Source organism: Macaca mulatta, chromosome 9 (assembly GCF_049350105.2).
Source record: "Macaca mulatta isolate MMU2019108-1 chromosome 9, T2T-MMU8v2.0, whole genome shotgun sequence".
Lineage (NCBI taxonomy): Eukaryota > Metazoa > Chordata > Mammalia > Primates > Cercopithecidae > Macaca > Macaca mulatta.
Window position 1 is genome coordinate 25,656,943 of NC_133414.1, and position 15,147 is coordinate 25,672,089.

Here is a 15,147-nt window from a genome sequence, read left to right on the forward strand (position 1 = left end):
ACACCAAAGCGCATTCCAAACAAGAAATCGAATTGTATTTCTGTTTTGATGGCTTGGATAATCCACACTTGAGCTTTTCTCTATTCATGTGGATAATGAGGAGTTGGCCAGGCTCAGATCTCTGACAACATGGCTATGGAATTGTGACTAACGTCCTCTGCCTGCTCCCTCTCTTGTTTTAATCGTTCTTAGTTTTTCTCTGCTGAAAAGACCACATTCTCCTGAAATGGCTGGAATGGCAGAGTTGTTGCTTCTCCCTCAGGTGTGGGACTTGACGCTTCCAAGAGCTTAGCCTTGTTGAGGAAAAGGCCAGATGACGGGTGTGGGTAAAGTGGCTTTGTGTGGAAAGTGGCGTTAGGTGGCTGTGAGTGCTGGTGACAGTAGAGCAGGTGCCTCGAGGTAGGAGGGGAGGCAGACAGGATGCTAGAGCATTGGGCATTGGGTGGAAGGCACAAGGCAGGACATTGAGACAAAAAGAAGAAGTGAGCTCCGAAGGCAATCTGATGTTTGCCAAGTGGCTGCATTGACCCTTCCAGCCTTGCTAATGGTTGATGCTGTTTGTACCTTTCCTCCAAATCACATCAATCCTTGTTAAGCAACTGGAGATATTTTAGAAAAATCCACAAGAAAGAAAAAACAGAAAAGCAACATGAGGTGAAAAGTGCTAGGAAAAAACAGAAGTTTGATGAGTCTAGTCAAGTAAATCAGAGCTACTCAAAGATTAATGTGGACAGAAGATTGGCTCTGACCCCCAAAACTCTCCCCTTCCAGCTCCCTTCCCAACTCATTTCAAACAAGAAGGAGGGTTTATTGTCCTGGCTGTCTAGACCTCTTCTGATGCTCTTTGGATGAAACAGAATAGATCATATGAGCCTGTGTGGCATAGTAAGGCAGGATGCGACTTTCTGCCCTGTTGTTGCCATTGGACATGCATGGACGCTTAGCCGTATGACTGTACATGTGCATGTGGACAGATGTGTGTTATACTTGCATAAGAAATCCCCCTTCCAGAGGCTCAATCCTGTTAATTCATCTAGCTGTCCTGGATAACTTAAAACATATTTTCTTAATAATGTCAAAACTAATCTTCAAACTCCACTTAAAAGTCAGTAGTGTTGCTAGGTGTGATGGCTCATGCTTGTAATCCTGGCACTTTGGGAGGCTGAGGCAGGCAGATCACTTGAGGTCAGGGGTTCGAGACCAGCCTGGCCAACATGGTGAAACCCCGTTTCTATTAAAAATACAAAACTTAGCCGGGCATGGTTGCGCACGGCTGTAATCCCAGCCACTCGGGAGGCTGAGGCACAAGAATCGCTCGAACTCGGTAGGTAGAGGTTGCAGTGAGCTGAGATCGCACCACTGCACTCCAGCCTCAGTGATGGAGTGAGACTCTGTGTCAAAAAAAAAAGAAAAAAGGTAAAAAAAAAATAAAATACATAAAAATAAAAAAATAGCCAGGTGTGGTGGCACACATCTGTGGTCCCAGCTAGTCAGGAGGCTGAGGCAAGAGGATTGCTTGCACCCAGGAGGTCAAGGCTGCAGTGAGCCATGATCATGCTACTGCATTCCAGCCTGACAGAGCAAGACCCTGTCTCAAAACCAAACCAAAACAAAACAAAACAAAAGGCAAGAGTGTTATATCAAGTATACAACAATTTTGGCTGATATGAAACACATGCACAACACTCAAAAGATAAAGCTAAACCTCTTCAGATTGCACAGGTGTTTATCAACCTGAGAGACAGCATTTTCTGCATCGAGCTTTGTTCAATAGATCCTGTTATTTTTATATTGTTAAGGAAGAGATCATTTAAAAGGTAGCCATGATGTGAGTCTAAGTGTTAGAAGGGTAAGCTAAGTAAATGAAATGACAGTTTAGCCCTATCTTTTAGCCCAATAGTTCCATCTTCTTCTCCTTGTAAACTTACTGCTGAAACTAATGAAAAGTAGAAGAATTGACTAACTTGCCTGTGCTTTTCCTCCCGTTCCCCATCAGTGTCTGATGGAGATGCTATAATTAGCAATGTAATGAGAATTGAAGGGTAAACAAGAAGAATTATTCCCAGAACACACATCAAGGGTTAGAAGACTGGAACAGGAAAACCAGCCTGAGATTAAAATGTTTTCCCTGCCCAACCAAAGGGCATCTATACCTAGAGTTCTATATACAGATCTTTCCAGGCAAAGACAAGGGAAAGAGTGTTGGTGGCATTGCTTTCTGGAAACTGATTTATGCCTAAACTCTCAACACCTGTTGCTTTGCAAAACTAGCATGAAGGATTGGTTTCTGTTTATCTGGCATTCAACTCAGCAGAACTCCCAAATATTGAATCTGTATTTTTCTGCGCTTAACTTGTAAAGATAAATAATTGGCAAATATGCTTCTATTGGAAACTTATTTTAAAAAAAAACAATTAGAATAGTTTTAAAAGATTTAGAGGTAGAAGGCTCTTTGCATATCTAATGTTAGTTCAATCATCTTCATTTTATTTATGAAGAGAATGAGACTGAGAGAGGTCACATCATTTGTTCTAAATGTCGGATTAAAGCCAAGATTCCTGAGATCCAGCCTAGTACTTTTTCCAGGGAATTCAATGGACAGGGAAACATTATTCTGCCTGTATCAGCAATACTTTATGATAAGAACTGTTCTTCGTGAAGAGCCTGACTTCATGAAGAGAGCCTGTCTAACTCCTGAAGTGCTTCTGAATGTTTTACTTTTTCTCCCTAATTGTTTTTTTTTTTTTAATGTAACTCTCTTTTCTCAGCTCACTGGAATATTCAAACCTGACACCCCATCTCCCAACCATCGAGGATGAATGGAGATTCCCTTTACCTGCTCCCCACTCTCAGCGTTGACATCACATGGCTTAGTTGATCTGTTCTTAGCAGAAACCAACTTGTCCCTTCAAAGCCAGCTCAGAAGGCAGGATGTCTTAGGTCCAGGCTATCAGGACATACCATTGCTCTTCTTTTTCATTTGTCTAAGCCTTTACTTTATAACCCCTCGATTGTTACTTCTGATGATATTCTTATGCTTGCTTCGTTTATGCCAATAAGAGAAAATAAAATTGTCAAATGGTTCATGTGTGTCAATAATTACTTATGTACAGGGTGATAGCTATTTTTTTTCTTGGTGATGAAGCAAATGTTTCAGAAATCTGATTGAGCTTATATAACAATCCTGTTACCAGAATGAAACTGTTATTTAAAATACAGAAATAATCAGAATCACTGGAGTTAATTCTTTCTTTATTTTCTTTCTTTCTTTATTTCGAGATGGAGTCTCGCTCTGTCGCCCAGGCTGGAGTGCAGTGGTGCGATCCCGGCTCACTGCAAGCTCCGCCTCCTGGGTTCATGCCATTCTCCTGCCTTAGCCTCCCAAGTAGCTGGGACTACAGGCACCCGCCACCACGCCCAGCTATTTTGTTTTCTTTTTGTTTGTGTTTTTAGTAGAGACGGGGTTTCACTGTGTTAGCCAGGATGGTCTCGATCTCCTGACCTCGTGATCCGCCCGCCTCAGCCTCCCAAAGTGCTGGGATTACAGGCGTGAGCCACCGCGCACAGCCGGAGTTAATTCTTTCTATAATTACAGGCAAGGATAAGGAATAACCCAACTGCCTGCACAGAAGTAACCTAACCAAGTGTTCTTGTGGGTTTTCTTGTTTTTATGTTTTGAGACAGGGTCTCACAACTGTCACCTACCCAGGCTGGAATGCAGTGGCACGATCATAGCTCACTGCAGCCTCAACCTCTTGGACTCAAGCGGTTGTCTTGCCTCAGCCTCCCGATAAGCTGGGACCTACAGGCGTGCACCACTACTCCTGGCTAATTTTAATTTTTTCGTAGAGATAGGGGTCCACCATGTTACCCAGGCTGGTCTTGAACTCTTGGGCTCAAGTGATTCTCCTGCCTTAGCCTCCCAAAGGGCTGGGGTTACAGGCAGGAGCCACCATGCCCAGTGAACATCTTTATTTCTAAAGTATGATTTTTCGTATTTCTTTGATTGTGGATTTTTTTCCCCTGACTGCTGCAAAGCAGAAAAAGAAACAAAAAGAAAGAAGATTTGCAAAGTTAACATTCATACATTAACAACTGCCACAAACTCTCTTGGTGTTCTGCAAATGAGACTTCTAGTGGGAAATCATTAATTGTGAACTGAATTTTTTTGTCTTTCAGAACAAGGGAAAGGCAATCTGCATGTAACATCACTAGAAGATGCAGAATGCCGCAGAACCAAGGAACGCCTTTCTAATGGAAACAGTCGTGGTTCAGTTTCCAAGTCTTCCCGCAATATCCCAAGGAGACACACCCTAGGGGGACCCCGAAGTTCCAAGGAAATACTGGGAATGCAAACATCTGAGATGGATCGGAAGAGAGAAGCGTTCCTAGAACATCTGAAGCAGAAGTATCCCCACCACGCCTCTGCAATCATGGGTCACCAAGAGAGGCTGAGAGACCAGGTACGAATATGCTCTCATTTCTCCTTGGGTAGCTCGCTCTTTAATGAACATCAAGGAAAGTAAACTTACCTTCACTGTGAAAGGTAAAGGATAGCTTAGTGGACTGTGCATACTACTGAGTTGTTCCGGATCTCTTTGGGGGCTTGGGAGGAGGAAGCCGGGTGTAGGAAACTTCTGCCTGCAAGTTCAGTCTTCTTTGCCAACATAGCAAGAGAACAGGAGGCCAGGCCAGAGAGGAAGGGCCTAGAGAGTATGCAGTTCCCCAAAACAGTGTTCCCATGTTCAACCACAAACACATCTAAACGCATCTAAAATGCAGGTAATGAAGGGGTATTACCTCACTGAGGAAAGCATGGTACCAACTGCTGTGTACCCTGAAAACACGGTGTGCTTAGCACTGTGAATGAATGAAGTAGAAAATGAATGAATGAATACACAAATACATAAATTTATTTTCAGGGTAAAATAGATCTTACAGATACAGACTTGTGGTAACTCCTTTTCCTTAAAAAACTGACATTAGGGTTTTGTTTCTGCTCTTCTTTTTTTTCTTTTTTTTTTTTGGATGCCCTATTGCCCAGGCTGAAGTGCAGTAGTGTGATCGTAGCTCATTGCAGCCTAGAATTCCTGCGCTCGAGATCCTGTCACCTCAGCCTCCTGACTAGCTGGGACTACAGACATGCAGCACCATGCCCAGGCTAGTTTTTTATTTTTGGTAGTGGAGACGGGGGTCTTGCTCTATTGACCAGGCTGGTCTTGAACTCCTGGCCTCAAGCGATCCTCCTGCCTCTGCCTGCCAAAGGACTAGAATTACAGGCATGAACCACTGTGCCTAACATTTTTTTTTTCTTTTGAATCACAGATGTGCTCCTTCTGCAGGCCTTGCTTTGTGCTAGCTTTCTGTCTTCACCTGTTTCCTCTGGTTATTTTGACAGCCACATAGACATTACCCAACTGTGGCTAGGGATGTTTTTGTTTCTTGGCTGTGTGCAATGACTTTTAGCAGATAGAGCAGGTTTGGGGTCACAGGAGATATGAGGCCTCCTCTACTGACCTCACTGGTGTGTTATCAGATTGACCTTTGAGTATGGAGAACGTAGGGAAGGAAGCAGAAAGCACTTAACCATAAGTGTGATGGGTGGGGGTGGGAAGAAGGGCAGGATGATACTGATTTCCACACGAGGGAGACAAGCTCAGTGTTTTAACTCTGCTGTCTTCCCAGTTAGGTACAAAAATTATGTCTAACCCACTCAGCCTTTGATTATCCATGGAAATGGGGATTGGCATCAGCCCGAATAATTGAAATCTATGCTTTATTCTCAATCTCATATTCTTCCTTAAATTCAACCTTCTCTTCTAGGGAATCATTATCTGAGTGGCTAAAAATGTGAACCGTGCTTTATGGACTTCATGTTTGCTTTTTCTTCACACTTCCAACAGTCAGTAAACCCAGACGAAGAGAAAAGAACAAGAATCCTGCTGTAATTCTTTGATAATTTTAAAAAGGGACTGGGCACGGTGGCTCGTGCCTATAATCCCAGCACTCTGGGAGGCCAAGGCGAGGGGATCACTTGAGGCCAGCAGCTTGAGACCAGCCTGGGTAACACAGCGAGACCCCATCTCAACAAAAAATGTTTAAAAAATTAGCCACGTGTGGTGGCACACACCTGTAGTCCCTGCTTCTCAGGGGGCTGAGGTGGGAAGATCACTGAAGCCCAAAAATCAGATCCTGTCTCTAAAAAGAAAGTATCAGTTTTGCTGAGAAATATAGAAATTGGCCCGTCAAAAATGGTGTATCTTTCCATGTCAAAAATAATGATTATTGTTACTCTTCTTATTTGTGGTGTCCTAATTATTGCTATTGCTGCAATAATGGTGGCTTTGATTAAAACAATTACAAGGGGAGCCTAGTTGTAATTAAGGTTGAAAGGAGTAATGAATATCTTTTGGTGTTCTCCAGCTCTGATCTGCTGTTACGTACATTGCCAGTTCTGCCATGGCTGGCCAGCTGTCCCTTCTCTGGATAATGCGGGATGAACCAGTCACATTCTGTCTTTCTGCCACTTTTGTACTCCACGCTGACCCTCCAAAAGGGAAGAGATTTTAATGCATGAATCTATGTACACATTTTTATTCTCTTGTTAACAGGAAGGGGGTCCTGACCCCAAGAGAGGGTTTTGAATCTCTTACAAGAAAGAATTCAGGGCGAGTCTGTAGAGTAAAGTGAAAGCAAGTTTTTTGTTTGTTTTTGTTTTTGAGATGGAGTCTCGCTCTGTTGCCCAGGCTGGAGTACAGTAGCGCGATCTCGGCTCACTGCAACCTCCACCTCTCAGGTTCAAGCAGTTCTCTTGCCTTAGCCCCTGAGTAATTGGGATTACAAATATGCACCACTACACCCAGTTAATTTTTGTATTTTTAGTAGAGATGGGGTTTTACCATGTTGGCCAGGCTGGTCTTGAATTCCTGACCTCAGGTGATCTACCTGCCTTGGCCTCCCAAAGTGCTGGGATTACAGGTGTGAGCCACCGTGCCCGACAAAAGCAAGTTTATTAGGAAAGTAAAGAAATAAAAGAATGGCTACTCCATAGAGCAGCCCTGAGGACTGCTGGTTGCCCTTTTTTGTGGTTATTTCTTGATGGTATGCTAAACAAGGGGTGGATTTTCATGCCTCCCCTTTTTAGACCATATAGGATAATTTCCTGATGTTGCCAGGACAGCCAGAGGTCACTCTTGTGGCAATGTTGGTTTTCATAGGTTTTGGCTGGCCTCTTTACTGTGACCTGTTTTATCAGCAGGGGCTTTATGATCTGTATCTTGTGATGACCTCCTATCTCACCCTGTGACGTAAAATGTCTTAACCATCTGGGAATGCAGCCCAGTAGGTCTCAGCCTCATTTTACGTAGCTCCTATTTAAGATGGAGTTGCTCTGGTTCAAACGCCCCTAACACTATCACTGCACTTCTGCAAGCAAACTCCAGCCAGCATTGTAAACACCAGAGATCAGTGTAGACATGGCCTATGAAATTGCTGCAGACGTGATCTCATCTTCTGTCTTTTCCATTCTTTTTCTCCTACCACCCATTTCCCCTTTCCTCTCTTCCTCTCTGCAATGCCATTTGTTCCTCCTGGACCTTCTCAGTATGGACTATCCCAGGCTTCCTTTGCGGGAAGATTACACAGCCAGCTGTAAGAAGGAAGTCAGATAACACACATCTGATGCTCTCTTCCAGATACTGAGCCTCTTAATACCAGATGCTCTTCTGGCGGCTGTTTTTCTGGCTTCCTCTCAGAGAAGTATCTTTGATAAGAAGAGAGCCAATCAGCAAGATAGAGAATAAGATGTTGAAAATGATGTATCTGGCGTCTAACATGAAATCTCTTAAAATCTAGGTTCTTTTTTTTTTTTTCTTTTTTGGAAGACAGGGTCTTGCTCTGTTGCCCAGGCTAGAGTGCAGTGGCATGATCTTGGCTCACTGCAGCCTCAACCTCCCCGGCTCAAGGAATCCTCCTGCCCCAGCACCCACCCCCCGCCCACCCCCAGATAACTGGGACTACAGGAGTGCGTCACCATACCCGACTGAAAATCTAGGTTCTAATTTCCTGCTATTAAACATAAGAAGAATGAGAACATGCCTTATGTTTCAAAATCTGACATCAAACACTGGAAGATTCACGGTTGCAAAACTTCTGTTTGTCTTTAAAAAATATGTTGGTCAAGGGTTTTCCTTAGTCAAAATTATTGAAAGGCTAAGAGGTCACCTTAACTCCCTTTACAGTCTTCAAAAAATGTGGGTGGCCCTTATTGCAACATAATGCTGGTCTGCATAATAGTAGCTGTGATCGTTAAGGACTCTTGTCAGCATAACCTTAATTGTGCAGGGCGATCAGGCTGTACAGCCCTATTGACTGGCAGCTAAAGGCCTGGTTCTGGAGGCAGGCAGGACTGATCAGGATCCAGCCTTCACAATATGCTAATTATATTATTTGGGCTGATAGCTTAATCTTTCTTTCTTTTATTTTTCATTTTATTTTATTTTATTTTTGGAGACAGAGTCTCACTCTGTCAGTCACCCAGGCTGGAGTACAGTGGTGCAATCTTGGCTCCCTGCAACCTCCACCTCCTGGGTTCAAGCCATTCTTGTGCCTCAAGCCTCCTGAGTAGCTGGGATTACAGGTGTGCACCACCATGCCCAGCTAATTTTTGTATTTTTAGTAGAAATGGGGTTTTGCCAGGTTGATCAGGCTGGTCTGGAACTCAAGTGATCTGCCCGCCTCAGCCTCCCAAAGTGTTGGGATTATAGGTGTGAGCCACTGTACCCAACCTTAATGGCTTAATCTTTCTCTGTCTCAGTTTCCTCATTTGTCAAAGGACAATAGTGTCTACATCGTGGAGCACTGAGAAATACAATGATGGAATCTTTTACTGTTTCACTGGCAGCTTTTAGCGTGATAATATTCTGGTTTATAGTGTCCCAAAAAAGAGTCTCAGAGGCTATTTTAAAATTAGTAGTTAAAATCATTTGAGTTTTTAATTTTTTCGAGACAAGATCTTGCTCTTGTTTAGAGTTCAGTGGTGTGATCACAGCTCACTGCAGCCTTGAACTCCTGGGCTCAAGCGATCCTCTCACCTCAGCCTCCTGAGTAGCAACTATAGGCACATGACACCACTTCTGGCCAATTTTAAAAATTATTTGTAGGCACAGGGTCTTGCTGTGTTGCCCAGGTTGGTCTTCAATGCCTGGCCTCAAGCAATTCTCTCGCCTTGACCTCCAAAAGTGGTGGGATTACAGGCATGAGCCACTGCGCGTGGCCTCACTTGACTTTATTATCAACAAATATTTGAGTGCCTGAAGAGGTTAATTTTTTCCATTGTTAAAGAATAACTTTATTACATTTCTGAAACTGGTATTTTTCTTTCATTCAGTGCTTGGTATTCATATTTATTTTATTTATTCATCCCATATATATTCGTTTGGCACGTACCACGGTAAAGGTATTGGTGAAGAATGGAAGCCACTAGACCTAACCCTGTCTTCAATTCAGTAAAAGAAATAGGCATTCACATATAAAGAATAGTCTTTCAAGATCTAGCCCAGATGTCAGGCCTTCTGAGATGGTCATAACATTGCAGTACTGCAGTACTTACACTGTAGCATCTAATCAGGTTGCATTACGCTTTTTTTTTTTTTTTTTTTTTTTACATTTCTTTTTCTCACCTAGAATAATCTTCTGGAGGTAGAAACCTTGTCTTACCACCCATTTCTTCTCTCACCTCTGTAAACTCAGCATTTAAGGGAATACACAACCTAGATTAGGCTAGATCCAAAATATCTGTTGCATGAAGGAACAAGCCACTATTTCTAATACAGTTAGAATGTGATCGATGGTACAGATAGAAAGGGGTACAGAGCCACAGAATTGAATGATTAATTGCAGTTTGAGCAGTGAGAAAGAAGAGATTTCTTAACTAAGAAGTTAAGAATGGCTAAGTAATTTTCCCCCAACTTAAAAAGTCAACATTTGAACCAGGGCCAGAATTTCCTCCTGTCCTCAGAGGTCTCCGGGAAAAAAAAAAAAAAAAAAAAATCCAGTTTATGGTCTTCTCATTCGTTACGGGCCTATGGACCTTGATTTTTTTCAAGGTTTTCTTCCACCTCTAATTTTTCCAAAATTTGTTGACATCATGTACATCACATTGGGTCAAGCAATAGAGCCGTAGACATGACTTCTATTGCCATTTCTTTAATAAGGCAAATCTGGCCGGGTGTGGTGACTCACACCTGTAATCCCAACACTTTGGGAGGCTGAGGTGGGCAGATCACGAGGTCAGGAGATCAAGACTATCCTGGCTAACACGGTGAAACCCTGTCTCTAGTGAAAAAAAAAAAATACAAAAAATTAGCTGGGCATGGTGGCACACGCCTGTAGTCCCAACTACTCTGGAGGCTGAGGCAGGAGAATTGCTTGAACCCAGGAAGCAGAGGTTGCAGTGAGTCAAGATCGCACCACTGCACTCCAGCCTGGGTGACAGAGCGAGACTCCATCTCAAAAATAATAATAATAATAATAATAATAATAATAATAATAAAAATTTTTAAAAAAGCAAATCTTACTCCATTCCAGAGCATATTAAATAACCAGTAACCATAGAAAATAGATTCCTATCTGTACTTTATATAAAAAGAAAGTTGCTTCTTTTAAAAACTCTGAGTTCAGAAAGCTCTTTAGTCCAGCAATCCCTCACAGTTGTGGTCGCTGTGTAACCAAATAGCATTTGGAAATGCTATTTTTTATGTCTTCACTAATGAATAGATGTCTGATGGCTTCTCACCTGCAGAAACCAACTTTCTACTCCTAGTCTCAGAAACCATTCTGAAATTAATTTTTCAGTCTTTACTCCCAGCTACTCACAGAATTTCTACCTAACTTACTTGGTATATAGAATCTACTTTGTGGTTTCAGTTAGTCTATGTGGATTCTTTTATGTGATGTGGTCAGACCATAAGAGAAATTAATAATACATTTTAACCTAAAATTCTGACGTGTCCAACAAAGAGCAAGAGGGATATGTGATTATTTTTATTATTATTATTTTGAGACAGAGTCTCACTCTGTCACCCAGGCTGGAGTGCAATGGCACAATCTTTTCTCACTGCAACCTCTGCCTCCTGGGTTCAAGCGATTCTCCTGCCTCAGCCTCCCAAGTAGCTGAGATTACAGGCACCCACCGCCATGCATGACTAATTTTTTGTATTTTTAGTAGAGACGGGGTTTCACTATGTTGGCCAGGCTGGTCTCGAACTCCTGACCTCAGATGATCCACCTGCCTCGGCCTCCCAAAGTGCTGGGATTACAGGCATGGTTCACTGCACCCGGCTGGGATTATTCTTTAACATGAACATTACAGGGGGCAAAAATAAGGAGACAAGAAAATGAACAACAATATGATCATTTGAAACAGGGTCAGTGAGGCCAGGAGGTCATTTTTCTGGCTTCTCCCATCAGACCACGGCTTTGCTGCTGTCTGAGTGCCCCTCAGGCCTCCTTAGGGTCCCCTCCTCAACCGTCCCCTCCTTTGAATGTGTTCGTATAGAAACTGCTCTGGAGACCAGAAGAGCTGGCTCACACCTGTAATCTCCATACCTAGGGAGGCTGAGGTGGATCACTTGAGTACAGGAGTTTGAGACCAGCCTGGGCAACATGGGAAAGCCCCTACTCTACAAAAAATACAAAAATTAGATGGGCATGATGACACGTGCCTGTTAGGGGGATAAGGTGGGAGGATCATTTGAGCCCGGGGAGGTTGAGGTTGCAGTGAGCTGTGATTGTACCACTGCATTTCACCCTGGGCAGCAGAACGAGACCTCTTCTTAAAACAACAACAACAACACATCAAATATGAGTTATCATAAGAAAGCTGCAAAGACAAGTATGTCTTAAAGCTGATGTATTAATCAGGATTGTCTATTAGGTTGGTGCAAAAGTAACTGCGGTTTTTTCCATTACTTTTGCACCAACCGAATAGATTATGCTACTTAACAAATTAACCCTGTGATTTGCTAATATTTGTGGTATTTTCTGGTATGACACAGAAACATTTGATTTCTTATGCACGCAAATCTTATTCTCACGGCGACTTAGGAATTCTGGCTACTTCCCTCTTGCGATCATGCCATCTAAACACATGGATTCCAGATCACCATGACAGAGAGACAGAGCTGATGGATTATACACATGCTCTTAAATATATTGGCCTGGAAGTAGCATATGTCACTTCGCTTCATAGTAGCTTCTTGGCTCTAGTACCCACTGGGATGTTTGTTGTATTCAGGTTTTGGCTGTGGAATCTAGCTTAAGACCAAAATCTTCCCGCTCTAGTTTCTTTCATCAGCTCTCCCAATGTAATTGATTATTTTATCAATTTTGTTATGCCTAGCACTTTATCTGTACAATGACGTCATTGGCATTTATACAGAATATACACATATTAACAGATATTTCTATCTATAAGCAATGGCATCTATGTCTCTGTGATGATTAAATTTTTGTGACAATTAAATTTTTGATGAATTTAATGGTATCAAATCAAATTGCAGAACTCTAGCATGGATTATGCTGTATGCTGTAGATCTCAGGGAGTCAGTGTATACCTTGGGGAATACATGTATTACCCTCTGTTACGAGTGAAAAACTCCAAATTCATTAGATATGCATCTGTCATATTTGTCTTGGCTCTGATCTATATCTGTCTATTCAAAATTTACATATATGCATCTATATTTATGAAGGTACCTGCCGGCGAAGGCTGAAAAGTGAGGCTCATTGGAACTAAAGATACATGTATACTATATACTGTTCAGTAAGTCGCAGCCTTCGGCCACGGTGAAGATCTGGATAAAAGGCTAATGTTGTAGAAAGTGTAGGTTTTGAAAAACTAGGCATGTTTTGTAAATAAATAAATAAGTAAAAAGTTTAGAAACGGAACTAGACTCAGCTAAGAATTTCCTCTTCAGAGCTATTAATTTATTCTAATCCAATGGCGAAATGATAGGAGAATAGCCATGTTTAGTAGAAGCAGCTACTTAGTTGTGTGAACTAATGACTGGATATGAGTTTACAGAGCAGTTTCTTTTTTTATTTTTTATTTTTATTTTATTTATTTATTCTTTTGAGATAGAGTCTCTCACGGTCACCCGGGCTGGAGTGCAATGGCACAATCTTAGCTCACTGCAACCTCTGCCTCCTGGGTTCAGGCAAGTCTCCTGCCCCAGCCCCCCAAGTAACTGGAGATTACAGGTGCCCACCACCATGCCTGGCTAATATTTTGTATTTTTAGTAGAGATGAGGTTTCACTATATTAGGCAGGCTGGTTTCAAACTCCTGACCTCATGATACATCTGCCTCGGCCTCCCAAAGTGCTGGGATTACAGTTGTGAGCCACTGCGCCCAGCCTCAGAACAGTTTCTTACCTAAACTTTTGGAGGAAAATGACATATTTTTTTTAAGCAATTAAGAAATCTAGTATACTGTGTGCAGAGCGAATAGTAATAGCACCAAAATCTCACAAATCACCACTGAAGAACTTACTCATTTAACCAAATACTGCCTATTCCCCAAAGACCTATAGAAATAAAAAATAAAGAAATAATTCATAAGCCACAATAGGAAGAGGGAAGAAATATCCTTATATGAATTATGAAGAACACAGAGAAAGCCAGTAACATGCTCAGTATTTTTTAGCACTGTTTTCTCAACAAGTATTTATAATGGGGGAAAAGACTGTAAGGAGAACATATTACTGCCATTAGCTAAAATTGCCGTGCTGTTTCTCTTTACATGTATTACAGGTTGAGTATCCTTTATCTGAAATACTTGGGACCAGAAATATTTCAGATTTCAATTTTTTCAGGGGGATTTTGAAATATCTGCATTATATACTTACTGGTTGAGCATCTCTAATTTGAAAATCTGAAATACTAAATGCTCCAACATGGCCTTTGAGTGTTATGTTGATACTCAAAAATCTCGGATTTTGGAGCTTTTCAGATTTTGAATTTTCAGGTTAGAGATCTCGAACCTGTAGTATAGTCCATCCTCTCTACAACTCTGTTGGGTAGGCACTACTACTTGTTTCGTTTTTCGTTTTTTTTGAGATGGAGTCTCACACTTTCATCCAGGCTGGAGTGCATCTTGGCAGGTGCAATCTTGGCTCACGGCAATCTCTGCCTCCTGGGTTCAAGCAATTCTCCTGCCTCAGCCTCCCAAGTACCTGGGATTACAGGTGCCTGCAATCACTCCTGGCTAACTTTTGCATTTTTGGCTAACTTTTGCATTTTTAGTAGAGATGAGGTTTCACCATGTTGCCCAGGCTGGTCTTGAACTCCTGGCTTCACGTGATCCACCCACCTTGGCCTCCCAAAGTGCTGGGATTACAGGTGTGGGGTAGGCACTACTATTAACTATAGTTAACAGAACGAGAAACTGAGGCACAAAGCAGTTCAGGCTTGTCTGAGGGGACACAGCCAGTAAGTGGCAGCACCAGTATTTAAATCCAATTATCTTCCTGTGTGTGGGAGCCTTGCTCTTAACTTCTAGATCACACCACCTCTCTGATGGGGGATGAAACAGAAAGATGTTCTGAAATGCTAAGGAAAAGAAGGACTGAACTGGGGACCAGTCTGCCTCTTGTCAGTAAGTGTGAATGAGATTTAATGCTCATCCTGGAATGGATGAAGTACTAGTGTCCTGGTTGGATCTGCCTTTAATCATTTGAAGAAGAAAAGGAGTTTGGCACTAAAGAAGCAGTGGTGTGCATGCCTGTAGTCCCAGCTTCTCGGGAGGCTGAGTTGGGATCATCCAAGCCCAGAGGTCAAGGCTGCTGTGAACTGAGCAGTGATCGCACCACTGCACTCCAGCCTGGGTAATGGAGTGAGACTGTCTCAAAAATAAATAAATAATAAAGAAGCAGTTGCATACATAGTGGTGAGTCTACAGAAAGTGAAAACCAAGAAAATGTTAACCAATTTCAGAGCAACCACTGCACATGAAAGGAGTATAGTATCATAACAGAATCACAAGTCATAGCTGGAGAATTTATAATATTGCATGTGTGAGGCCCGTGAGCAAAGAATATGATAGGATCCAATCAGTAGAAAAACATCTCTTGTCCTCAGAGAAATTCCA

General features: G+C 42.2%; 1 protein-coding gene across 18 annotated transcripts in view; it reads left to right on the top strand.

Moving 5' to 3' along the window:
* Positions 1-15,147, top strand: part of KIAA1217 — an 839,292-nt gene that overhangs the window by 502,814 nt on the left and 321,331 nt on the right. For all 18 annotated transcript variants that reach the window (XM_077945978.1, XM_077945980.1, XM_077945965.1 and 15 more), the window contains one exon: positions 4,180-4,463. In XM_077945978.1, the coding sequence (XP_077802104.1) occupies positions 4,350-4,463 (114 nt within the window). In that variant the 5' untranslated portion in view covers positions 4,180-4,349. The remainder of the gene's footprint in view (positions 1-4,179; positions 4,464-15,147) is intronic.